The sequence below is a fragment of the Microtus oregoni genome, unplaced genomic scaffold (assembly GCF_018167655.1).
Source record: "Microtus oregoni isolate MIOR12 unplaced genomic scaffold, Mior012 000050F_001, whole genome shotgun sequence".
In the NCBI taxonomy this organism is placed as follows: Eukaryota; Metazoa; Chordata; class Mammalia; order Rodentia; family Cricetidae; genus Microtus; species Microtus oregoni.
Window position 1 is genome coordinate 548,034 of NW_024543225.1, and position 26,455 is coordinate 574,488.

The following is a 26,455-nucleotide window of genomic DNA, read 5'->3' on the forward strand; positions in this document are numbered from 1 at the left end:
TACATTAAGCCATTACTTGTATTAGTAAAGCACTTTTTCCTCTTTGGATCACAATTATCTGGAGATTTCAGAATGATTCCTTTGAAGTGCAGATTAGTAAATCTTTGGTAGAAGCACAATTCCATTGTGTGTCACAGAGGAAATTCGTAAGCATTAACTTGTACATTTTCTTAATAGTTTTCACTGAGGAAAAATATCAAAATCTCTTACATTTTCAACTTGTCTTAATTCCTCTTCATGCTGATTAAAGATGTCCTCCCATCTACGCTGGCGCCGTCTCCTACTGGCTTCTAAATCGGAAAGGTCAAACTCCTCAATTCTCCATAAGGACTTTGCCCTGAACCTCTTGGGTGACAGTCTTTTGGCCAGTGCTTGCTTTAGACTAGAAACTTTTGACTTTTTCTTCCGTGTCTGTTCTGGTTGAGTGTAAAACTCATTTGACGACAAATTCTCCATCAAGATTTGCAGTGGACCAAGTGGTTTTGAGATATAAGCATTTGGTGCTCGAAGCAAGTCCCTTGATAGTCCCTCTATCAGTGCTTGAACTGCTCCAACAGCCTGTGAGGCCTCCAGAGCCCAGGACTGTGCTGGAGGTGCCTCTTCATTTTGTTCCCCTACTGGAATTAGCAGCTGTGTATCCAAGTGAAGAGGCAAGAGCACATGATGGTTCTGTGACAATAAAGGCAGGAACACCTGGGCATGTACTTGGAGTACCTCAGGTTCCTTATCCTCAATTTCAGCTTGTGGGGGCTCGACAGCCTGTTCTCGCACCTCTGGCTGCTCAGGTGCCCTGTTCTGGTCCAGATGCTCTTCTGGGACCTGATTCTGCCTCTGCTGTTGATCAGCACCCTGGCCCTGCCCTTGCTGTTCGGATGCCCTATCTTGCCCCTGAAATTCTTCTGGCACCTGGTCCAAATCTTTAGCCTCTCCTGTTTCTAAGGGCTCAGACTGGGCCTGCTGTTCATTAGTTATGGGAGCCTGTACCTCTAGAGGACTAGGTTCTTTATCCTGAGTAAGGAGTGGCATGAGCACCTGGGTTGCGCTCTTTAGTCGGGGAGGTGCTTGAATCTGCTTGAATAGAGGTGTAGATATCTTAGCTTTAACCTGAGCCTGTAGTGGCATGAACACCTGAGCTGCCCCATGTAGGCACTGTGGTGCCTGTGCCTGCTTCTGTAAGGGTGGATTGTCCTGAGCATGTAGAGGCATGAACCCTCCGGCTGCCCCATGCAGTTGCTGAAGGGCTTGGAGTTGTGGCTCTTCTTGATCCGGTAACCACCTTGGCTGAGAGGGTTCTCCATGCAGGACTCTAAGTGGTCTGCATCTGCTGCTAGTTGGCATTTTCAGAAGTTCATGAGTGCAAGAAGGTCCTCTAAAATAAAAATGCAGATGACTGTCATTTACAGAGAGTGTTCAAAAGAACTAGGTCATGCATGAGAATTGATTTAGCTTTTAAAAGATACAGCCCCCCCCCCCTCCACAAAGATAACAAAGAATTCTGGACTAACTCCTGCAATGTCTGAAATAGTCTGCAGGAAATATATATAGTTCTAATGGATTAAATCCTTAGTGTAGGTTGGTATTCTACATGATTATTCTATTGATAATGTATAAAGTCGTTTTGGAATAGTAACACAAATTCTCAATATTTTCACACAACAGCTCATAGAGCAGAAGTATGCTGTGTTTTTGCTTGTTTGTTTTGTACCAGAAAGGATTAGGTTGTCTTGAGCAGAAAGCAATAGTATCAAATCTATTTTCTTAGGTAACATGCTGCTATCTGATTACATATTTAGTTTTCCCAACACACCTGAATCTCTCTGTGGTGCACTGCTCCTTAATATCTGCTTCTCTCTCGAAGACCAGGGGTATGCCTTAACATGAAAAAGAGAACAGGAAATGATGCATAACCAGTGTGTGACTCTACTTAGTTGCCTACCAGATTTTAAGGCTCACGATGTAGAGTGCATTCAAACCAAAAAGAATACAACAAATAAGACAGCTCCTCAAACATACTTGGCTGTTGGTACCAATTCTCAAAGTATACTTTTGAAACACAGTAGAGATATTTCAGACATTGGTTTTTCTAGACATAAAGAAGGAAAAGTTTTGCCAATATGCTTGCTGCAGTTCTAAAGAGGTAAAAGGAAAAACGGAATAAAGGGGATGGGAGGAACAAGAACAACTTTCTGGTGTAGGTTTGACCTGTAGGGCCATGAATATATGAACACTGCTCCGAGTCGGCTCCGAAAGAGGCTTAACTATGTATGTGTATGATCCCAAGCCCATAGTGGCATAGACACGTTGGCTGCCCCTGAAGTTGTTGAAGTGCTTTTCACTCAGGTAACCACCTTGACTGAGGGGAGTTCTTCATGCAGGGCTCTCAGTCAGCCTTGCTTGTTTTATACCTAACATAACACATTCGGCTTCATTCCTGTCAGCTGCGCTGTTACTACCAAAATGTAGAATCTTACAAATGGAAGAGTTTTCTTTAAGTTTCCTGTGTTAAATCGCTTAGGATAGCTCTAATTACATTTCTAGAGTAATCTCCAAATAAATGGGACTTTCCTGTAACATTTCTTTGAAATCTTATAACTCTAGATTTCATCAAATTATGGCTGATTTTCCTGCAGCAGTTTGAGAACCGCTGACCTGTATGATGCTGGACCCAATAACTTCAGTATCAGAGGAGCATAAAGAACCCTGGAGCTCCCCATTCGGAAAAAGGACACATAATTTCGTAGATGGGACAAGCAATACTGCAGTAACTCCCACTGTTGATTAGATCTTAGCATGCTTTCTACCCTTCTCAAGTTCTCTGTTTTCCACTCCGTAGTTACTCTGGACACTGTCTATGGCCCCTAATTCTAGAAAATATAAAATTGGAGATTTCTGAGTATTTTCTTCTACACTCACTAAAATCATGTCACCCGTTGGCATGAATAGGTACAAGATTACCTTTGGGTACATAAATTATCTTCTTAAATTTATCTGATATTTTGTGATTTGAACATAAAATTAACTTCACATATATATACAAATTATTTCACAACTAATTCATTAAATTTGTAATTATGAGCACATTTATTTCCCAAGAGTTGATTTAATTTCTTTAGTTTGCAGTTTACTTAAAATAGTATAGCCATAATACAATATTCTATTTGAATTTGAGGCTTAAGCCTTGTAAATATGAATACTTAATATGTATGGTAGGAAAAATTAATAACTTCATAGATAAATGCTCACAAAAGAGGTAATTATATGAACTAGTGACATGCAACATTGAAAAACCTAAATGTCAAATTGCTCTGGGTTTTTCACTTTCAGACTAAGTTTTTATATGTGTGTGTGTGTAAGTGCATGTAAGTGTGGGTGCGTACAGAGCACGGGTGTGTCAGATCTACTTGAGGTGGAGTTGATGTTGGTTATGAGCAACCTGACATGGATTCTGGGAACTGACCTCAGGACCTTTTGCCTGCTGAACCACCTCTCTAGGTCCCAATAACTAAATTCTTAAACAAATATGAAACTAAAGTCAGCCAATAAATGTAAGATCCTCTCTTATCTGAATGATACAAAACGTCGCCATCTCCACCTTTACTCTGTCTCTTTTGAATGATCCCAGTAAGATGCTTTGTCAAGGACTCCACAGCGTGCCGTTCACTTTTAATATTCTCCACGAATGGGTGATGAAGCATATTTTCAGATGTAGGACGAAATAGGAAATTTTTGATCATGCACTTTTCCATGAAATTGTGGAACTTACGGGACCTGAAATAAATGAAGCATACAGAGAAAAGACATTGTCATCTGCTGCACTGTTCCTATCCTACTACTGTGCTACTTTCAAGGCCAAATATTCTGAAAGGCATGTTAGATTTCTATTTGTCTTTCAGTTAGCAAATATTCCATGTCTTAACAATATACGTTCTACAATGAGTTCATTTAAACTTCAGAAACAGGAGTCGAGTAAACAGACTTTTCTACTCAATAGAAATTTCAATGAATTTGGCAGCATGTACATGGTGAAGGTCATGTAATAAGATGGCAATTAAAAGATTAATGTGGCATATGTTGTCAGGGATCGTATACTGGTCATATGATTTTGACATTCATTCTCTGGAGGTGAATGTTTCCCGTACTATATACAATTCTAGCCACAGAAGCTTCACTATGATTTCAAAACAAGGTATTGATAAATAGGACAAACTAAGTTTGTAAAATAGCACATGAAAAGAGATACAGTCCAAAAGCTTACATATATGGAAAGAATTAAGTTCAGAAAAAATGCCAGCAAAGAAATAACAATTGCAACCTCTTAGTAATCTTGTGCAAGAGTTTTAACTGGATTAACCAGCTTCATAGAACAGAATTCTCATGGTTGCCTGGTCTATAGCAATGCAGAAGGAGTTCTTCAAGTCTATGGATGTTTAATTTAATGGGCCAACCAATAGGGCTGTATATCAGAATTTTCACTGAATGTCTAGGCATCATGAAAAATTATTGCTTATGGGTGCCATTGCTTCACCTCATTGATATAGAAGCAGATGAAAATGTCTATTAATGAAAAGACTATAATATTCTCACCATATATTATTATAGAGGATACTACATATTTCTAGGTAACCATTTATATCCTGCTGAAAACTGGCTATTTAGACATCCAAGTTAAGATACAGGAAATGTTGTCCAACAAAAATGTTGAAGCAAGAATGAACAAATTAATGAAAACTTTGTTATAAAATATTAAATCAATATATTTAAGAAATTCATGTTTACCATCCACTGGATTTGACTGTGGGAGCAGATTCCCGTAGAATAACAAAAAGGGCTTCCAGAGGCTGAAGGTTCCACAGAGCTGTTAAGGGAAACAGACGAATTTAGAAAGTAAGTAAAGGGTAACTCCGAGACTACTGCTCACTCCAAAGTCTCAGTGTTCATCCACATATCCTGTTAAGTAGACTAAGAGATAAGCAGATACAAATAAATGTAGAACAACTTAAAGTAACATTTGTTTTAATAAAAACATTACTTTAAGTCAATATCTTAGAAAGTAAGAAAAGGGTAACTGCAGAGCCTACTGCTCATTCCAAAGTCTCAGTGTTCATTCACATATCCTGTTAAATAGACTAAGAAATAAGCAGATACAAATAAATGTATAACAACTTAAAGTAAAATTTGTTTTAATAAAAACATTACTTTAAGTCAATATCTCCATTACCAGGTCTAACAAATCAATTAGAAATGGCTAATAGAAAAATCGTCAACAATATTAAAATATTTACACAATATCCGGGAGAATGCAAAAATAGGGAAATATATGGCTCAGATGAAAGGAAACTGGCCTGGTACTCAGGAGGAATTTTTGTCCACATTCTGCTTTGCAACAAGCAGAAGATCCACACTGTCACAAAAAAGGTAGAGGCTCAGAAGCACATCTCTTCAACTTGTGATCTACGGTGTTACGGGTTTAAATGCTACTATAAATCTTCCAGCCTCAGTGAAAAAAGCCCCCATATTGCTTAAGTCCCCACCTATACTCGAAGAACTAGAAAAGCTCCTGCTTTCCAAAAGGTTCTGTTTTTCTATTGTTAAAGCACCCTCTCCCTGCTAAGTTTTTCCTCTTTTTTTTCTCTGTTTCTCTGGGAGAGCCTGATGTAAAAAAGATCAAAGGATGATAATTTTCTTACCTAAATCTTGGAAGACACCATCTGATAATTGTGGTTTTGGAAAACTATTTCCTCTGAGATGATAATTATCATAACCTAGAAAATTGCTTCAGTTAAATTGATGAGTATCGTTTTCATGCAGAGTAAATACTCCAGGCAATAAAGGATAGTAGTGAAAGAGAAATTTTTGATAGGGAGGCTATCCAGAGTTGCTTGTGATTAAAGCAATTTTCATTAATTATCTAGGCAATGGTCTATCTGCTTGTGAGTTCAGAATCTCCTGGCTCTCACACATCTTTCTAAAGAAGCTTGCCATTTACAACCCCTATAACAAAACTTTTCTGCCCTCGATGAGTTTGCGCTTCAGTCCTTTTCATTACTTAAAAATCTCAAAATAAAACTAATGCCAACTATCACATTCTGAATTTGAAGAGATGTACAGAGAAGTAGATATTAAAAGATAAGACATAAGAAATATAAAATGATAAGAAATATATCATATATTTACATATGGTGATTTTTAACCATGGTGTTTGGTCATTATTGAAAACACGACCATTTATGTTTTGGTACATGATGTCACATGAATAGCCAATCAAAGCTTACTGTTCCAAGTGTTAGCATCATTTTTTAGAGATACAGGTTTGTACAATACACTTGCACAATTTTTTAAATAGATTAACTATATCAAACATTTGTACTTACGAGGAGCTCCTTCAGCCATTTCAATAGCAGTGATTCCCACAGACCACACATCACTCTAAAAATGATAGCAAGAAACCTACTATTAAAATGGGAAATTACTATTAAGAACCTCCAAAACATTTAGGCAGGGATGTTTTTTAATAATACCCACTTCATAGGATTCTTATGCATGCATATGTATATGTATATGAGCGTATGTACATATATTTAATAAACATAGCTATATTTAATAATTTATGAGTTAAACATTCACATACAAATTATTCTACATATAAACTATATTTGCTAATATATTTTATATAAATTATTGAATACATATTTCATTTGCTCCTGAGATAAAATCAACTGAACCTACAAAACATTATGAAGCACTTATAAATTATCTTCACCATTATCAGCTGTATTTGGTTTGTCAAAGTATAAAAAGGGGGTTGGTGAGATGGTTCAGTGGGTAAAGACATTAGCTTCCAAACCTGCCGACCTGAGTTCACTCATCAGGATCCATATGTTGAAAGGAAAGAATTGACTTCTACAAGTTTTCCTTTGAGCTCCACCCATGTGCTTTTACATGCACAGCATGCAGATGCATGGGCATAGATATCATACTTAAATAAAATGTGTATATAGGAAAGAATAAAAGGCACCATACTGGTTGACTCTTAAAATAGTATACTCTAGCTTTGGAGCCTCAGTTTATAGATGCCTTAACTTTGCTTTTTAAGAGACTTAAGGTTTCTTTCAATTATTTTCAGATTAAATAATAAAAACAAGTTAAAGTATTTGAAAGACTGCAAAATTTAGACAGATATAAGTTACCATATCTTGCAGTAAATGGGTTAAAAAAAACTTTGTTTCCGTAGTCTTCATAGCTCTCACTGTAGTGCGGAAAATGCAATAGGCTCTCAGTAAATAATTGCTTTACAGAACAAGCAAAGGACATTGGAGGAAATGGCAAAGAGATAAAATGTAAATTGACTGATTTCACGTATTGAGTCCTAAGTACTACAGAGAGAGATCACAGTGAATTGAGTGAATTGTTTGGAGACTTATGATGTGGTAAGTGAGTGAGGTTTCTAGTTTTTAGCAAATGGGGAGTTTTGTGCCTTTCCATATTGAATTTTTGGAATATATGTTTGTATACATATATTTATATGTGCATTTCAAATTGAAATTTTAGTTGAAATTTTAATATATACCTCAAATTGTTAAATTTTCTATTCCACTGATTTTCTGTGGTTTTGGAGATGAGCCGAATGCCAAAGATTTTCTCCAGTATACTAAGCAATTAAATTATTATTTTTAATTTTTACTTATAAGAATTAATTATTTGTCTTATTCTATATGTGTGAAGCTGGTGATTAAGCATAGGGCCTTATGAATGTTAGACCTACTGGCCAGCATCATCAACTCTACTCGTCACTCTTAATTTTGACACAAAGCTGAACGTAAACTTATTTTGTAGCTCAAGCAGGCCTACTATTCCTGCTTTTACCGCCCAAGTAGTTGGGATTACAGTCTTGAGGCCCCAGTCCTGGCTTCATTTTATTGAGTTTAGAAATTCCTCTGCTCTTGGAAGTTGAATCTCCAAATGAAGCCATCTAATATATTTTTATAAAGAAGTTGCCAACAACTTGAGCTAGATATTCCCTCCTGAATCTGAAAAAGTGCCAGTGTTCGACTTTGCCTTCATTATTAGACAATATTATTCTTATGCATACTATGAAACCACACATAGGAAATAGAGACTACTATTCCTGATTAGAGGTTATATAAAAGGAAGAACTACTTTGTATTCTTTTATCATTAAAATAGACATAGTTGGATCTAGGAAGATGGTTCAGTAGTTAAGAGCACTTGTTGCTTAATCACAAAGAGCAGGATTCAGACCCCAGCACTCACAGTCACCTGGCACTCAAGATCACCTGGCTAACAACTCATTGTAACTCCAGCTACAGGGTATTCCATGCTGTTATCTGTCCTCCATGGACACTTGCACACAAATGTGTGTATACACTCATACAGACACATACATCCACATTTAAAAATCAATCTTCACAAATAAGATAAATGTAGTCCACATTTTTTTTTCAAATTTGAATTCTCCCTGTCTGAAGTAGCGCACTCACTCTGTAATCATAGGAGCACCTTGGGTCCTCATCACAATGAATCACCTCAGGCGCCATCCAGTATGGTGTACCAATGAAGCTGTTTCTTCTTCCATTTGTTCTGCTCACTTGGGCACTCACGCCAAAATCCACTACATATGTCAAAAGAATTAATCAGGAACACAAATCTCAGTAAGTTATTGCTTTAACTTGGAAAGGCAATACAAAAGCCACAATGGATAACAAATTTTCTTTCTGGCCCAGAAAACTTTACCATGAAGTCTTCTCCAGGAATACTGGGAAATGAGCTTTAGCTGCTATTTATGTTGGAATGAGACCCAACAGTGCTGTTATAAATTTAATGTAGATTTGGATAAATGTTTATCATGAGTATTAAAAATAAAGTTCCACTGATTACTAAATGTGGCATATGGCATACGGATCCGCCACCAAGCTAAAGGATGACTAGCACTAGGAGCCACATCTTAGTAATGTATGTACTGGTAACAGTTAGGAAGCCTCATGCATGACATCGGAAACTCCAACCCACTGATAAGGAAAAATGAGCTTCCTGATAGAAGCTAAGTAAGTATCCAGATCTTCTGAATCAGGTACAAACACTATCCAGACTATCTATATCTTAGCTTTGTGCTATACAAGTTCAGTTTCTCATTCATCTGTGGGATACATTGTAAGAAAATATTTAATATGGTATCCTGAGAAACTGACAGAAAAGAGCTTAAGTAGATTTGGGTTACTAATTCCAAAAACAATAAGACAGGGATGAAATATGAAGTAGATTTTCAAATTTATAATAGTTTCTGGGAATCTGGAATATGGTGAACAAAATAACTGAAAAGCAGCTTGAATAATTTAGTAGAATCAAAGAAAAATGAAATAAAGTTAATATTTTAAGGCAGTCTTTCAGAGAGCATCTAACAAGAGGAAGGACTATTCCAAATATTTTTGAAGACCATTGGTCTCATTATCTAAAGTTTAAAAAAGTATTTCTTTACACAATAGCTCAACATTCCCACTCTCCAATAGCCAACTCAAAGGCCAAGAAAGACCTATGAAGGACATAAACCGATATACCCCGTATATGCAGGGAAAGCAAGTGTGGAAAATCTAGAAGAAATAATGGAAAATACAAGATTTAAAAAGGCAAAGAGAAAATTATGATAAAATGTAAAATTGAAAACTCAACAATGAAGCTGGGTGTGGTGGTACACACTTTTAATCCCAGCACTCAGAAGACTGAGGCAGGAGTATCTTTGAGTTCAAGGCTAACCTAGCCAAGAGTGAGCTCCAGGACAGTCAGAGCTACACAGAGAGGCTCTGTCTTAAAACAACAGCAGCAACAACAACAAAAACGAAACATCAACAATGAAATAATTTGTATTTTCCTAGTGATACAAGGTACAGATTATGGAGATTATTATCATTTTACAGTATCTTTCTTGGTGCTGTTTCTATAGGTGTCATTTTCATGTACTTTGCTTAAGAGATAATGTGATCTGTGTAGTTTATGTTGCTAGTTTTGTAGCTTATGCATATAAGGCATCGTACATTGTCTCAAAACTACTGTTATTTCAATAACACACAATTGCTTTCTCATTTGTTCCACAAATATTCAATAAATATTCTTAATGACCAAAATCTCTACTCTGGTTCTGTTTATTTAGCAAGAAAATGGGAAATGCAGAATTTGGTTTCTATATTGCTACAACATCACTTCTGATCAATATAATTTCAAAGAATAAATACAAATAAGAAATTTATGTCTAAGCAATTGAAAGCTATTTCATAGTCTTCAAATATGGGCAGGAATATTTTGAAATGGTTAATACCTGCCATAATTCAATCGCTGAAATAAGTATGAGAGCTATCTCTAACATAAAGCACTAAATGACCAAAAAACACAAGTCTATTATATTTAAAGTTAGTTTATTTGCAGTTTCAAAGAACTCATTAGGCACGCCCCTTTTACTTTCATGTCAGTTCCATGCCAAAGTTTCAAGCAAACCCAAATACTACATTGGCACTGCTATGATCAAAGGCATTCTTCTTCACATCCTTCCTCACCTAACCCTTGCAAGGATGAACTTACCTAATTTTACTTCGGCGTTATGAGTCAGCAGCACATTTTGGCCTTTGATGTCCCGGTGAATTACTCGGTGTGCATGAAGGTGAGCTAAGCCCTGTACATACATACACATTTTAAAAGTCAAGTAAATATATAGATGCGTATTATTTTTTCAGTTTTCTAGGATTGCTTTTAAGTTTTTTGGGTAAAAAAAATCTTTTGTTAAGAAAAATGGTCCACATTTGGTTTTTCAAACAAAATTCTTTCTTTAGGCTGGAATGACTACAACCAGTTCCCAGAAATACTGCTTTTGGCTATAAGGAAAGGAAAATAAATCAGAATACTCATGAAAGAAAAAGAACACTAAAAAGTAATATTTATATAGATTGGGAAACTTTATCCTCCTTTATAGCCTCCATATTTCTGACTAGCCATGACAGTAAGGACATGGGCATTTTAACTATTAACTGTTTTCTTCTATTTTTTTATCAAAATATTTGTTTAGTTCAAAATATGTTCTGATGAGTCCTGTAGACCTAGAATTTGAGCGAATATGGAAATTCATTTTAAAGTGTGTACAATTTGTGTTGGCTTACCTTGTTGGCGCCAGCCCATTCAGCACTTAAAGAACCCCAAGACCTGGCTAAACCATGACATTGCATGCATTATTACATTTAAGTGAGATCATGCCAGACACTAGTTGGGCATTAATAATACTTTATTGAGCTTTTATTCTGTGCCAGACATGGTGCTAATGGTTTAAATGGAATCATCACTAACTTATCCCAGAATCTCTTTGGAGAATATGCTATCCTCCTATATTATGGAAAAGGAAAATGAGTCATGGGGAAATCAAGAAACTGATTAAAGTTCACACAACTAACATGTGACAAACTAAAATCTAAACTTGGTATATGATTTGCATTGTTAGCACAAATAAATTCAAACAAAATTGAAAGAATGCCATTCCAAAGTGTTGGGGTACTCTTCATTTTATTAATATCCTTTTTTGATGACCCTAATGAGTTAAGCACTGAGCACCAATTGAAGTTGGCTGACCAAGAAACTCATTGCTTTCATCCAATTTAATGTGAGATGTAAAAGAAAATGTGGGGCTGTTTTCAAAGATAATATATGCCTTTTTAAAAGGCAGCAATGGTTTGGGGCCACACTGCAAAACCCTGACTTTTCATGACTAGACTTCATCTTAATCTATGATAATAGTGATATGCTTAAAAAATAATTAAATCATAATGTCAGTCCCACAATGTGATGAACACAGTAGCATGAAACTCGCAGAGAGCCTTTCAAGGCTATGATTTGAACTTTTGGATCTCTGAAGAAATTACTTATCACAGGTTATATCTAAAATTCTTAGTCTTATTCTGTATATATATATATATATTATGTATATGTATATATGTAAAACTTTGTGTGTGTATATGTGTGATTGTTTGTTTGTTTTATAGCTAGGTTCTTTTAAGATCAGGGATTATTATAATTATTATAACTAAGTATTATTTATATACTCACCTGAAGAATTTCTCGACAGATGTAAGCAATCCAATCTTCTTTTAAACTCTGATTTCTTGTCATCCGAACTACATCAGTGACTGAGCCTGCTGCACATAGCTCCATCACCATCTGCAGATGATCCACAAAAGCATAGCGTATTGTATTTGTTAAAACTTTCAACAGTGGAAGGAGAATTTGTGAAAGTAGATAAACCAAGAACCACATTTGAATGGCTCATTAGCAGCTGGGATTTGAACTAATTCATGTTTGTAGGTTGTAGTTTGAGATATTTAGAAGGAAGATCATTTAAGTTTATATATATATATATATATATATATATATATATATATATATATATATATAAAACAAATGCCCCTGACCTTGAAAAGAAGTGTGTGAGGAGGAGAAGGCTGACTGCTGACTGGAGAGAAAAAAGAAGGAGTATTTGAGAGAAAAGTTTGCCTGATATGCAAAGACTCCACAGCAGCACATTGTTAACCTTGGATTTACTTTCATTTCTTTTTTTTTTTTTTGGTTTTTTTTTTTTTTTTTTTTGGTTTTTCGAGACAGGGTTTCTCTGTGGTTTTGGAGCCTGTCCTGGAACTAGCTCTTGTAGATCAGAATGAACAGAATATATCTGATAACAAGAGTTAATATTTCTAATAACTTTACATATTGTGTGAAAGCTAAATTTTGTAATATTTTATGAAAAAGACAGTATACAAACAAATATTAAATATGGTAACCACAGAGTTGTGGAACAATATTTAATAAGATTACCACCTCAACTGTCAGAGAATAAAGAATTCAAGTTGCCGGACATCTGAGAAAAAGAGGGTTAATTTGAACATCTTTAAATTTGATGGTTCTAAGAATTCTGGTAGTAATCTGGGAGCACCACCATCATCTGTGAACTTACTAGAAAGTCTAAACTTCACAGGCTTTTCAGACCTACTTAATTTAAAATCTGTGAAGGTGGTCCAGCGTTCGGTGTTATAGAAAATTCTCCAGATGATGCAAGATTCATGCTAAAGTTTGAATTTCATTGGAATGTGTTGCTGTAAGCATTTTTCCAGCAACAATTGCCTTAATTTCCAAAATCCATTCTGTAGAATGTAGTAGGACTTTTGATTGACACTGGAATAGCCTAAAAACTTTCTGTTATTATTTTAAAAAAGACATTACACCAGGTTTTGTCCCAAATTCTCGTTTTAAAACTATCATTGACTAAAACTCATTGTCTAAGACAGTGGAGAGAGTATGGGAAAAATTCTAGTAACTAATTCAGGGGATTAGCTAGGCTAGGTTGCAGTTAGTTACTGAAATTTGTATTTTTTGATATGGAATTTATAATAGTCCAGCCATGATGGCAAATCAACAAACCATTTTGCAATATTTATGCATAAGTGCACAAATGTCAAAGCACCTAATACATAGCTATTTGTTCATGTCAAGTACTAAATCAAATTTGTCCTCATCTGTTTATTGTTTTTAGCCCATCAAGTCACCTGGAAACCAGCAAAAAGTAAAACCAGCAAAGCTGTCATTTCCAGTCTGAAAGTTAAATCAACAGTGTTCATGTGTACCCTCCTCCATCCCACTGGAAAGCTCCTAGTCGGGCATTTGTTATTCTTTTCATTTCTTATCATGCTGTCCCAAGGAGTCAGAATACGTTTTGCCACGCTATCTTGAACAGCTGAGGGCTTAAATTTTCTAGTCAGAAAACAAGTATCACATCTCAGCTCTTTTACTGTGTTGACTTTTCTTATAGAAAAAAACCAGGGCAAAGAAAGACACACCCAAAGTTGATGCCTGTGGCCAGGGGGACTCAGCTTGAAAAAGGCACCATAGAAGGCCACAATGTTTTTGTGGAAAGAGTACTTCCTCAGCAGATTGAGTTCGGTCCTGAGATCCTCCTCTTCATCCTAAACAGTAAAACCAGACAACAAAGTTTGAAGCTAAGCAAACTGGTAGCAGTTCGTCTCAAAAGTGCAATATATTTATAAAAGAAAATCTTTTTGTTTCTTTTTTATTGAGAAAAAAAATTTCCGCCTCCTCCCAGCCTCCCACTCCTCACCCCCTCCCCCCACTCCTCCCCCCTCCCCCCACTCCTCTCCCCCTCCCCCCACTCCTCTCCCCTTCCCCCCACTCCTCTCCCCCTCCCTCTCAAGTCTGAAGAGCAGTCAGGGTTCCCTGCCCTGTGGAAAGTCCAAAGTCCTCCCCCCTCCATCCTGGTCTAGGAAGATGAACATCCAAACTGGCTAGGCTCCCACAAAGCCAGGACATGAAGTAGAATGGATGAAGAAAGTGTGGAATATATACACATTAGAGTACTACTCAGCGGTAAAAAACAATGACTTCTCAAATTTTGCATGCAAATGGATGGAAATAGAAAACACTATACTGAGTGAGGTAACCCAGACCCAAAAAGATGAACATGGGATGTACTCACTCATAATTGGTTTCTAGCCATAAATAAAGGTCAATGAGTCTATAATTTGATATCCTAAAGAAGCTAAATAAGAAGGTGAACCCAAAGAAAAATATATAGCTCTCTTCCTGGGTAGGGGAAGTAGACAAGAAAATCTTATAATAAAAGTATATTCTGTAGTAATTGAAAATAAGATATCAAGAATGAACAGTGATGGAAATATCTGATAAAATTACAATTTAGGAGCAAAAAGAAAGAGTAAACTAAGGATCTTTTAATTCAGAAGTTCTTAAAATGTGTCCCTTGAAAATCAGCACTACACCATGAGAAAGTATCCAATGAGTGGTTTCATTTCTTTTCTAATTTTATTGAGAGGCAACTCACATAATATAGACTTAAGTCACTTAAAATGGAACTTCTAATTGTTTTAGTGACATATGTGTGTGTGTATGTATGTATGTATGTATGTATGTATGTATGTATGTATGTATCATTGCAGTCAATCACAGAATAATTTTCCTCTAAAATGAAGCTCTATGAACTTTGGTTCATAGCCTGGCCCCAATTCTACCACAGTCATCTTAGTTTTGAGAATCCACTAATTTACATTCTATCCAAAGTACATAAAAGAAAATTTTTAATATGTAGTCACATCACACTAGCTATTTCTGAGGTTTATACGTGAAATATCCATTCATAAAATATTAGTACTTCATTTATTTTGGTTTATAATCAATCAAATGATGGGCACATTGGTTATTTCTACCTTCTGGGTACCATGAATAATGTTTCTATGAACATTAACATGAAATTTAACGTAAAAGTTTTCATTTCATTCCGGTGAATCTAGTATGTTTTATACTATGATGAAATGCCAAACTCATTTTCAACAGCAAGTGCATCACTTTACCATACCAACATGACATATATAAGAATTTCTGATCGTTGCACATGCACCCAAAGTTCTTACATCTGTTCTTTGCGAGTGACATTATAGTAGCATGTGATTTTGAGTTATAATCCCCTGGTGAGAACTGGTTTCAGATTATCTTATCAATTTCCTATTAGCGTGTGTGTTGCAAAATACTGAAATAAAAAATTCTTTGCATGTTTAAATGTTGGGTTGGCTTTTCATTATATAAGTGTAAGCTATTTTTTAGATATTCTAGATATAAATTTTTTATTAGATAGTGGATTTATAAGTATCTTCACCAATTCTCCGAGTTGCCTTAAACTTTCATGCTTTCTTTGGAGCACACACATTTTTACTTTTGAAAAAGTTCAACTTATTATTGTTTTAGTTTTAGTAGTTTTGGTATCATATGTAAGGATTCATCATCAAATCAAAATCAATCACAAGTATTTGTCTTTATGTTATTTTCTAAGCATTTTATACTTTGTAAAGCACTTTATAGCTCTCATGGTTAAATGTTTGATCTATTTTTAGTCAGAATTTTTCTTTTACATTTATAGAGCTAGTTGCAAAATGTTGTGACTATCCTTTAATACATTTTAAAGGTATGGGTTCATTTGATTTTAATCTTGTCAAGTAAGTTTATAAAAAATTAGTTTTTCTAATCATAACAGTAGTACATGTCTATAAAACAAGTAATGATCTAGTCTCACTAATTATTTTCACAGATTCGTGTTAAAAAGTTGTAGTACACATTCTGTCAGAATTATGCATGCTAACAGACTAGTTAGAGACTGAACGGAAAAATACACAATGCATATGTGCAACATATGATACACACAATAGTTATAGATAGTATATGTGGTATTTATTTGAATCTAAGCCACTGCATATTTTTCTTTTGTAATTTTAATCAGCACATAAAGAACATCTATCTACAGAAATGAATACTTCTACATCCTTTGTTGGCAGTATAAAATTATGAAGAGTTGAGATATGGTTCTGGTGCTCAGGGGATGTTGAAGTACTCTTTTCAAGAATTACCAATTTATTGATATCTGAATTCCACCTAGTTAGGTGAGATCATTAAGGTGAGAAGCATAATTTCAAAAGACAACTATCAAAAAGATAAGTTAAACTTCGTCAGAAAAGAGCAAGTACTTAGTGTATTACTAATACATCTCTTTTTATCCACTTTTTCATCCCAAGGTTCCCTTTACTTAGAAAATACAGTAGAAACCAGGAACATATCCCTGTCTTCACAGAAGATCTGTGTATGTGCAACTAACACACATTTTAGCTAAAATAATCAAGCTGATTTAGAGATGCTAACTGATTAGCTAGCAACGATGTTCCTTTACTAAAACATAATCACAGAATTCAAAATACATGACTTAAAAAAATAAAACTTCCAAGAGTGGGCTTCCCACATAAATGTAAACTCTCCCAAAACAAATAAATGAAGATCAGATATGTTTGGAAAGCATTAGTGTGTTTGCCACTCTCAATTAACGGGAAGTTGAGCTTGTAAGAAACACACAAGTGCATAATATCCATCAGGCCAAGTGGGTAATTTAAAACTCTCACACATCTCCCAGTAATAGGATGCTACAGTGTTTCCTGGCTCCTTGCCAGTTGATCCCAGACTGGCCTGGATCCCCTGCTTTTTGTCAGAAGGCAGCTCAAGGATGCCAGAATTTCCTTTGTAAATTCACCAATGCTACAAGCAAAATCCCTTTTTTATATGGAAAGAATACCAGAAAGGTCTTGGAGACTTTAAAATTTTTTCATTAATATACACTTCTGAGGAAAACACAATTGGTCAAATAATTTTAGTTTTCATTCCGTTTGTTTAGTGGGTTTTTGATCTACCAAAGCCAGTTACAGCTGCTTCCTCTGAATATATTTGTACTGTTATGACACATTATAAACAAAATAAGCCTGTTGTGTAACAGATAAATCATGAAGGTATTTTGCAATGGATTTTTCATATACCTAGAAAGATTCTAAATGTGCTTGTTTGTATTAGTAGAAGGGGTTATTTTTAATGTACGTGACACTATATTTATTAAGGCATAAAAGCCAAAAACATATGAACCTTATTTATTTGACTGCAGGAGAGAAAACTAGAAAAATTAATCAAGGATTCATATTTATATGAATAATAATTTTGGTTTTATGAGCATATAATATTTTGATAGAAAACTAAGGTCTTTTGAAAACTATACTTCTGTGTGTATGAACTTATTCTAAAGCCAGTGATCATGGGTTAAGGGGCATCTCAAAAATTCTACAAGATGAAAGTGTTTGACACTCCTTTTTGTGTTAAAGTATTGTGGACAAATATCTGAAGAGTGTTAGGATAGCACCCTGATGGCTTTTTACTTTGTGTATTGACTTTGTAATATACAGAGTAGATAGGCAGAATTTGGATCATATACAATGATGTCTGTGATCAGTATAACTGAACAACAGTGATTCACTCTAAAGAAGATGTGCAACATGTAAAAAGGAGTTTGCTAAGGTCAATTTTAGGAGAAAAGTTATACTCGGTACAGTCAACTCTTCCTCTGTTGCTAGCTAATGAGAAGCTTCTATACTCTGTAGATACACTCAAAGTTTGCCCTGCAGCCGATATTTTAGTATGCAAAGGAACATTTCTTCTAGGCCCTCCTCTTCTTTGACAGATGTTAGTGTTCAACTATGATGACTGAATCTATATGAACAGTAGAAGATATACACGTTATCCTTTCCAGCAGGAGCATTTTGGAGGGACCCAATATAGACAAAATGATGAACTGAAGCCTAAAATTAAAGGACAGCCTCTGGAGGTGCTAATGAAGATGTTTAGTACTCACACTGTATCTCCAGCCAACAGACTTTTGGTATTTATTCACTCTCACCCGCCTTCCTATTTCAGGCAAAGGAGTCTGGGGGGAAAAGCAAGGAAAATACTCTCAGACCTACTAGTACACTTTTGCAATCATTTATGCTGACCTATTTTTAGCTACTTTAGCACTAAATTGTAGAGGAATAAAACATCACTCCTTTCTTGCTTCCCATTAATTGTACTAATTTAAAAATTGAGCCCCCCTCCCTCCCTCCCTCCCTCCCTCCCTCCCTCCCTCCCTCCCTCCCTCCCTCCCTCCCTCCCTCTCTCTCTCTCTCTCTCTCTCTCTCTCTCTCTCTCTCTCTCTCTCTCTCTTTCTCTCTCTAGTTTTTCAAGATAGGGTTTCTCTAGGGTTTTTTTTCCTTTTTTTTTTGGAGTCCTGGCTGTCCTGGAACCAGCTCTTGTAGACCAGGCTGGCTTCAAACTCACAGAGATTTGCCTGTCTCTGCCTTTCAAGTGCTGGGATTAAATGCTTGTACCACCACAACACGACAAAATTCAGTCTCTTATGACATGTGTAAAGTGATCACTAAATTCATGGATGTAAATGACACATTAATGGGAAATTTTTATAATACTAAAGTGCTATTTTCCACTTAAAAATGCAGACGGTAAATATTGAGCATCTAGAGGTTTAAGTTTTAAATATTTCAACAAAGATTTAATGTGGTTCTAGAGCTCCTGAGTTAAAAGAAGCAAATATGCATTTTACAAAGTATTACTAAAAAATGCGGGGTTATTTGGAAACTATGCTTTAAAAATCTGCAAAGCTCCTAAACTCCCTGAATCTCACGTTGGTTTGCAACATTTGACATTTACTGGCAAAAAAAAAAAGTACTCTACTCTTTCTTCACTTTTCAAAGTAACATTTCATTGTAGGATACAGCAGTGCCATAAAGCTAGAAAGTCTTTCAAATATTTTTCCTTTTGGGTATAATATAATAAAAATTTCTTAACTTCTGTTATGTTCATGTTAATATTATTTTGACAAAGTGAATTACTCAAGCTAAAGAAAGAGGGCAGAAATCAGTCCTTTGCAAATTCTTTGACAATAGATTATGAACTGTGAGGCAATTTTATGAATATTAGCAGGAACAGTGCCAATTAAATGGTCTCTTGCTTGTCTGTCTGAAAATATATGAAAAGCGTGCATCTTTGACAACTTTCCTTCTACCTGTCATTGACAATCTAATGGCCTCAACTCTCAAAGAAATTATCTGAGGAAAAACTAAGACAGAGTAGAACACTATTACCACAATACAAAAGGAAGTATTTTTGTTGCTAACCCCAGCAATAGATAACCACTGAAACTAGAGGGCAAGATAGGCATTTTCTCAAGTGGCCTATAAAGTCAAATACTTGGAATTTATGATGTGAATGAATCATTTTTTAATGTGAAAATAAAAACCAGTAAGTGTAATACATTGTTAACTGTGATTACATAACTACAATTATTTCAGCTTAACTCACTAGCATATAAAATCATTACTTCAACACAGTGCTTTAGAGTTGTTTCTCCCATGCACACAGTATATGAAGTGCACAGCATACAGAGAGGGCACAGGTTAGATTACCTTCCGGGCATTCATTACTTTAACAGCTGTGAATGAACCCGTCTTTTCATGGAGTCCCTGAAAGAAAGGATAGTGATAAATGTCAAATGTTTGCTATTTACTTAGCTACCAAGAAACTAACAAAGCAAAATATATTAATTAAAGTCAAAGTCATAGCATGTTAATAAATAGGTATATGTGTTTATAGCAAACATAACTATGTCATCAACATTTACATAAATCTGAAGCACTTCACTGGAAATGAAGCAAGCTTATTAGGTAGCTTAGATGTTTGTGCTTATGTTAAGCAGTGGACATAACTGATCATCTAAATTACTGAATATAACTAGTAGTGTCGATTTGTGTTCCACCAAAGAATCCAGATGGAAAGTACACATCTTCAATTAAGACAGCAACAAAAGGAAGACATTTGACTCTACACTTTTGACCACATTTATGTGGCACTGTGCAGAGATTATCTTCCTATTGAATATTTCTTCATACACACAATTTCTTCCATAGTGATCACTGGTAAGAGTGACACATAATTAATTCAACAGCCTCTTAACTTCTTTTTTTTTTTTTTTTTTTTTTTTTTTTTTTTTTTTTGGTTTTTCGAGACAGGGTTTCTCTGTAGCTTTGGTGCCTGTCCTGGAACTAGCTCTTGTAGACCAGGCTGGCTCGAACTCCCGGAGATCCGCCTGCCTCTGCCTCCCGAGTGCTGGGATTAAAGGCATGCGCCACCACCGCCCGGCTCTTAACTTCTTAATATGTCTTGAATCATAGGAACCAAAATCGTATGAAGTAAGTTCTGGAAGACTTTTTTTCTTACTGGCATCACAATGATGTCTAACATTGTAATCTTAGGCTAAATGAAAATCATAGATTATAATAATATCAAAGTAAACATATAGATTTTTAAATTAAAGCTTATTTTGGGTGCTAATTTTTAAAAAAATATTTCATGCTGTGGTAATAGAAAAATACCAGTCCAGTGTTACTATGAGTAAGCTAAGTGGAATGCCTTATATGATAGTTCTCTAGCAGAAAATTATTCTTGGACTATATACTAAGTTGAGCAGTAATTTCCCAAATTCCAAGTTCACCTTGTACTCCAGATTGTGGCCTTGTTTGGTTATACCTGCATTTCCCCGTAGACACAGTGAATTACATCTTTCCTTTTTTTTGATTCTAAGAGGTTATTCACGGGTCAAACTGCTATTCTGTTCATACTACTATTTTGTACAATATAAAGCATTTGGCAGACTAGCAAAGATAATAATCATATATCACCTTTTTTGACTGACAGCAAAATTTAACACCTTGCAAAATTAGAACTCCATCACCACCATATTTGTGAACACATATTAGTGAGGTAATGGAATGTCACTAAGTGCTAGTAATCATGGTGTAAAGAAACAGTTTGTTAATGTCCTCTCAATCTGTGATTGACTCTCATTTCAAAATTACACACAATTTGTACTAAAGTCGAGTTTCAAGAATTTACTCACTATTCCTGAAGGGAAACTAGACCCTAGGTCTTCAAATCATTTAATAGGTTAAGACAACCATTACAAGCTTCCACAGATGTCCAGCATATTTAAAAATACATAATTATAAAGTGTTGCGATTAAGATAATGTTTCAGGTAACATTTGTATACTGAGTTTTTTAACATTTAATATGAAATAATTTCAAATCCAGAGATTAGTTTAAAAATATTGCAGAGTTCCTATGAATTCTTTTTCAGTTTTCTATAATGTTAGTATATTATGTTACCATGGTATAATAAATAAAAACAGTAATTTAATGTTGGTATGATATTACTTTAAACTATATTACAGTTTATTTGTGATTTTCTTGGTCAACCACATTGTATAATGTATCTCAGCTTTGGTTTGTCTGATGCTTTCTTGTAATTATTCTGAGGTTGCACACTTGGGCAAGAAGTCCCTTTATATCACATATAAGTGAAGTGTATTACAACATAACAATTACGATGTTTTGTCCTTGATCACTTGCCCTAAGACCTATGAAGTTTCTCCACTATCAAGTCACTATTCTCCGTGTCACTGTATTTCAGTGAAAGTGACTGACATTAATTGGGAGGGATAAGGTTATTCCTGACCAGCTATTTAGAGAATCTAGAAAGCGCCTCTCTGAAATAAACTCATTGTTCAGTAGTGCCATCTTGTGGTTTGCTGATTATGAGGAAGCTGTTTTCTGATAAGAGCTGAAGGTTCTGTAGCGAGAGATGTGTATCATTTGCAATGTGGGGGTTTAATGTGGCCTTTCCTTTTCCAGGTACAATTTGTGTTTTATGCATGTGAATTTTTCTGTAAATGTATGCAGAAAATGCTAAGAAATCAGACAGGTTTTGTCTACAATATTAAGAATTGTCATTGGTTCTCATGAGTATTGAAAAGTCCACAACTATAAATTGGATTTTGTCATCCACTTTCCCTACGGAAATATCAACAATATACAGAATCCATTAGTTGGACCGGAATAATAATCTTTAAAATATAAAACACTCAAAGATAATAGAAAGATAAGCTGTCTGGAGTCACAATTTTTAAGATATGTATGATTATGATAGTTAGGGAAAAGAAAACTCAAAAAATAGTTACTCATATAAATTCTTGAATCCTTAATAGAATCTCTTAAAGGGTTCAAGACAATTAATACAGGCTACTATTTTTAAAAAAAGACATAAATAAGGTCCCAAATAGCTGTACTAGCAAATTATAATGTCTTCAGAACTAAACATGTACTCTTTTTACATATCTATTTGAAGTAACTCAGGAGAGAACAAATACCCCTCAATGTGCTAATTTCAACTTGGCAAAGATTTGTGTTCTTAATTAATTTAGGTTAGTCAAATAAACAGCATTATTTAGTTTGCTTCCTCTGGGAAAAGCAGAGTTCATTATTGTGCTGTTGGTCTTGAATGTTAATATCAGCATTCTGAATATATCTTACTAACAAAAAATGCTACATACCCCTAAATTGAAGACAGTAGTCACAAACATGTAGATATAATGTATACTTACATAAATGTATAATATGTAGATTTAATGTATAGGTAGTGTTTCTTTAATTGGAGACTAAACCTTGATATGCACAAAAGGTAAGGGGAGGTCATGAACACAATATTGAAGGTTAAAGGACGACTTGTACTACTACTTGGTAGTCAGACTCCTCCAATTCCCTTGGGAAGTCAAATTACTACACTAAAGAATAGTTACAATTTGTGAAAGTGTCTTGAAAATAATAAAGGAAGGCTCATTTGAACACTAACATTCCAAAAGTAAATCTAACTGAACTTAGAACTACAGAAGAAATATATGACTTAGCAGTGTCCACATCGCCTAACATTCAGCCTTACCAGGTCCTAACTAACCAAGAAGTCAACCATCTCTCCAAGTCCAAATTTCCTTTCTGTTGGCACTGATCCTTTCAATTAAGCTTTTCTTGCTCTTTATTTCGTACTTCTTCCCTTCATCTTTGGGGCTGCTTAGGTGAAGATGAGTGTCTGTTCCAGTTATTTGCCATTGGAATAGTTGGGAAACCGTCACGGAAGTGGCACAGATGTCAATGGGAACATGAATATGGCGCAGCATTTGAAAAGATTAGAGATTAAATCGTGGTCTCATGTGGATAGAGCTTCATAAACAAATACTATCAGGCAATGATGACTGGGGAAACCCACCAAACACAAAAATATTAATAAATGGGGGAATGAGCATACAGCAAAAAAATGAAAACAGAACACCAGAGCACACCTGCTTTAGTCATATCTGAAATGTCAGCGGGAAAGTAAAATCTTGCTGAGAGGGGGAGAGAAGACATCGCTGATTAAATAAGCCATTAGTTGTCTACTGTATGACTGCCTTCTGTTAGCTGAACGTCTGATGCAAGCTTCAAAATCGTCAAGGCACTGAAAAGTCAGCACTGAATTGCAGTAATGATCAATTTCTTGGGGATTATACATTTTAAACCATAACAAATGATTTAAAATAGCAGTTGTGACAGCTGTGTTGGTAAAAATCCATCATTCTGCAACAGTTAATTACTATGTTTTCCCCTAGAAAGAATATAGGATAGTTCTTGATGGCCTTGTAATCTCCATTAAGCAATTTTTATATTATGTAGTTAAAGAAATTGTTGTGGAAAAACTGCCTTCTCTTCAGCCATTCATTCAGAGTCCCTCCAGTCATTTGCTTTGTTTGCAGTTGGCAAACTGAAAGCACCCACATGAATTTGTGGTGCAGAAAGACCACTCAGCTACTCTCGGTACTCATGTTCATTCTACAGCTGTGTGGCTTGCTTTTTATCCACACAGTGTTGTCCTTCATCATCTGTTTTGATCCCTAGGACAACATCCAACTGATTCTTGAAGGCTACCACAAGGGCAGCCATAAGCAGTATCTGGGAACACTTGCTGAGACAACATGACTAACTGAATAGTTACTATAAACAGATCTATGTAGAAATACAAAAGCACGTGGTTGGCTGAAGGGTTTCAAAGAAGGTTAGCATGGCCTCCCAGGAACTATTCCTTCAGACTGGTTGTAAGGGTACTGTTTCTGACATGCATGTCTTCTCATTTTGTTTTCTTTTTCTCCATCCATCATACAAACCAGCTTAAAAAGCCCAAATTGACAGATGTTTTCAGAGTATTCAGTTCTTGGAGGTGTGATTAAAATCAACAAAGATATAGCAAAGACGGAGGGTGAGAACTGAGGCCATGCATGAAATATCGATCACTCTTTACAAGGAGTTGTAGTATATTTTGAAAGAAAAATGAATTTTATGGGCTTCAAACTTAGATTTTTAAATATATGTTTTAAGGGACACAAATATGTGGATATTTGATCGATGATAATTACTAAATGACAAAATTCTCATTCCCACAAAGCCTAGGATACTGCAAGAACACACACTGATCATTACATTAGAATGTATGACTGCCAGAGAGCATTATGCAGAATATGTCAATATTTGTATGAGCATCTTTCTCATTGGTACAAAGATTTTGGCAGAGCATGTGCATCAAAAATGGAAAAGTCTTCCTAGGTGTGATTGCTCTTCCCACTTGAAGATAACTCAGAGTAAGCAAGGGATTGTGCCTGGAAGCAAATGGAGCCTGAAACTGAATTAATACTATTATAACATTGAAGCTTTAGGATTTAAGACTTCTATAATCAAACTATTATAACTTTCATGGAAAGTTACAGGGGAGAACAAAAAGCAGTCATTTTCTGTTAAGAATTCCAAAGAAGAAACTCTTTTAAGAGATCATAAATATTACTTATTATAAATATCACTTACAAAACAGTTGTTCTTTACAGGCCATTGCAAAGCTATGTCACATCTTTGCATAAAATAAGGGTAGGTTTATACTCCAGTTACCTAAGTTACATAAACTTAAATTATATAATCAATTGATAACTTATGTATCTGATACCCCAAACATTTTTTACCTAATAAATAATTTACCTATTCCATCTACTTATAGATGACAGTTAAGGGAAATTTTCATTTTTACTTAACTTTAGGATCACAGGCATTCAGCAAATGCGTATTGGGCTAAACCAACTTAATTGAAATATGATTCTAAAACGGAAGGGGATGGGCCAAGTGGAGAGTGTAGACATGTGAGTGGTGGCGGGAAACATCATTTTATGCTACATAAAATAGGAGAAAATTTAGGAAGACCATAGTTCCTAATCATCACGATGATACACTGATATTTCCAGACAAAACCTCTTAAACGTTGCAGTATTGCACGGTACTCCAGGAATCCAAAGGACGTTGATTTATCAGTAGGTGAATTTTCCTTCTTCAACCCTACAATCTTCTCTGTGGTTCCACTGGGAGGCCACTTAGAGTTCCAAACAATTCTCTTAAGTTAGAAAGCCTCAAGTCTTAGAAAGACACATGCTTGTCCGTGTCAGAGGGCAGGAACCCATAAGAAGTAAGCAGAACCAAGGCTCTTGCCAAACCCACAGAAGGTTTGTCTGTCAGGTAGCATTACCTAATCCTCAGCTGTGCTCCTATACTGAAACCTTCACTAACTATCTGCAGTAGATATTAATACTACATATTAATATTGTATATATACATACACATACACACAGATGTGTACTTCTGTCAAGTCCAGCGCCATAAAGTAGTGAGAGCGCCAAGTACTTTACCTCTTTCTTTGATAGCAAACCATCCAATTACACAGACCTTGGCTAGTTGTAGTAAATGAATTCATAGTGAACCAGACTTTGAAAGTAAAAAGCTACAGAAGCATCAGAATAACCAGACAAACTAATGCTTTTCCTCTTACAGAAATCTGGGACAGTCATAGTCATGCTTACTAGAACTGTGAATAGGCAGCAGAGGGCCTTTGCGGTTCCAGTGGCTTTGTAGCTTAGGGTCTGCCCTGTAATTTGAGGCAGTTATGTGTGCTTATACAGCAGCTTCAACTGACTTTTATTACCCTTGTTATTACTCCTGCAGGGAAAATAGGTCAAAATATGTAGCAACATCATTTGCAAATGCAGTTGCTCTCTCTGATACTACAGTGCACAAACAGAAA

At 35.5% G+C, this 26,455-nt stretch overlaps 1 protein-coding gene across 1 annotated transcript in view; it reads right to left on the reverse strand.

Moving 5' to 3' along the window:
• LOC121436660 (nik-related protein kinase-like) overlaps nucleotides 1-26,455 on the reverse strand; it is a 100,389-nt gene that overhangs the window by 37,101 nt on the left and 36,833 nt on the right. The window contains exons 3-14 of the mRNA XM_041636667.1: nucleotides 19,886-19,942; nucleotides 18,280-18,351; nucleotides 13,877-14,002; nucleotides 12,096-12,206; nucleotides 10,587-10,677; nucleotides 8,498-8,628; nucleotides 6,372-6,426; nucleotides 4,777-4,855; nucleotides 3,593-3,768; nucleotides 1,808-1,871; nucleotides 1,105-1,369; nucleotides 211-1,068 (exon numbers count right to left, since the gene is read on the reverse strand). Of these exons, the coding sequence (XP_041492601.1) occupies nucleotides 211-1,068; nucleotides 1,105-1,369; nucleotides 1,808-1,871; nucleotides 3,593-3,768; nucleotides 4,777-4,855; nucleotides 6,372-6,426; nucleotides 8,498-8,628; nucleotides 10,587-10,677; nucleotides 12,096-12,206; nucleotides 13,877-14,002; nucleotides 18,280-18,351; nucleotides 19,886-19,942 (2,085 nt within the window). The remainder of the gene's footprint in view (nucleotides 1-210; nucleotides 1,069-1,104; nucleotides 1,370-1,807; nucleotides 1,872-3,592; nucleotides 3,769-4,776; nucleotides 4,856-6,371; nucleotides 6,427-8,497; nucleotides 8,629-10,586; nucleotides 10,678-12,095; nucleotides 12,207-13,876; nucleotides 14,003-18,279; nucleotides 18,352-19,885; nucleotides 19,943-26,455) is intronic.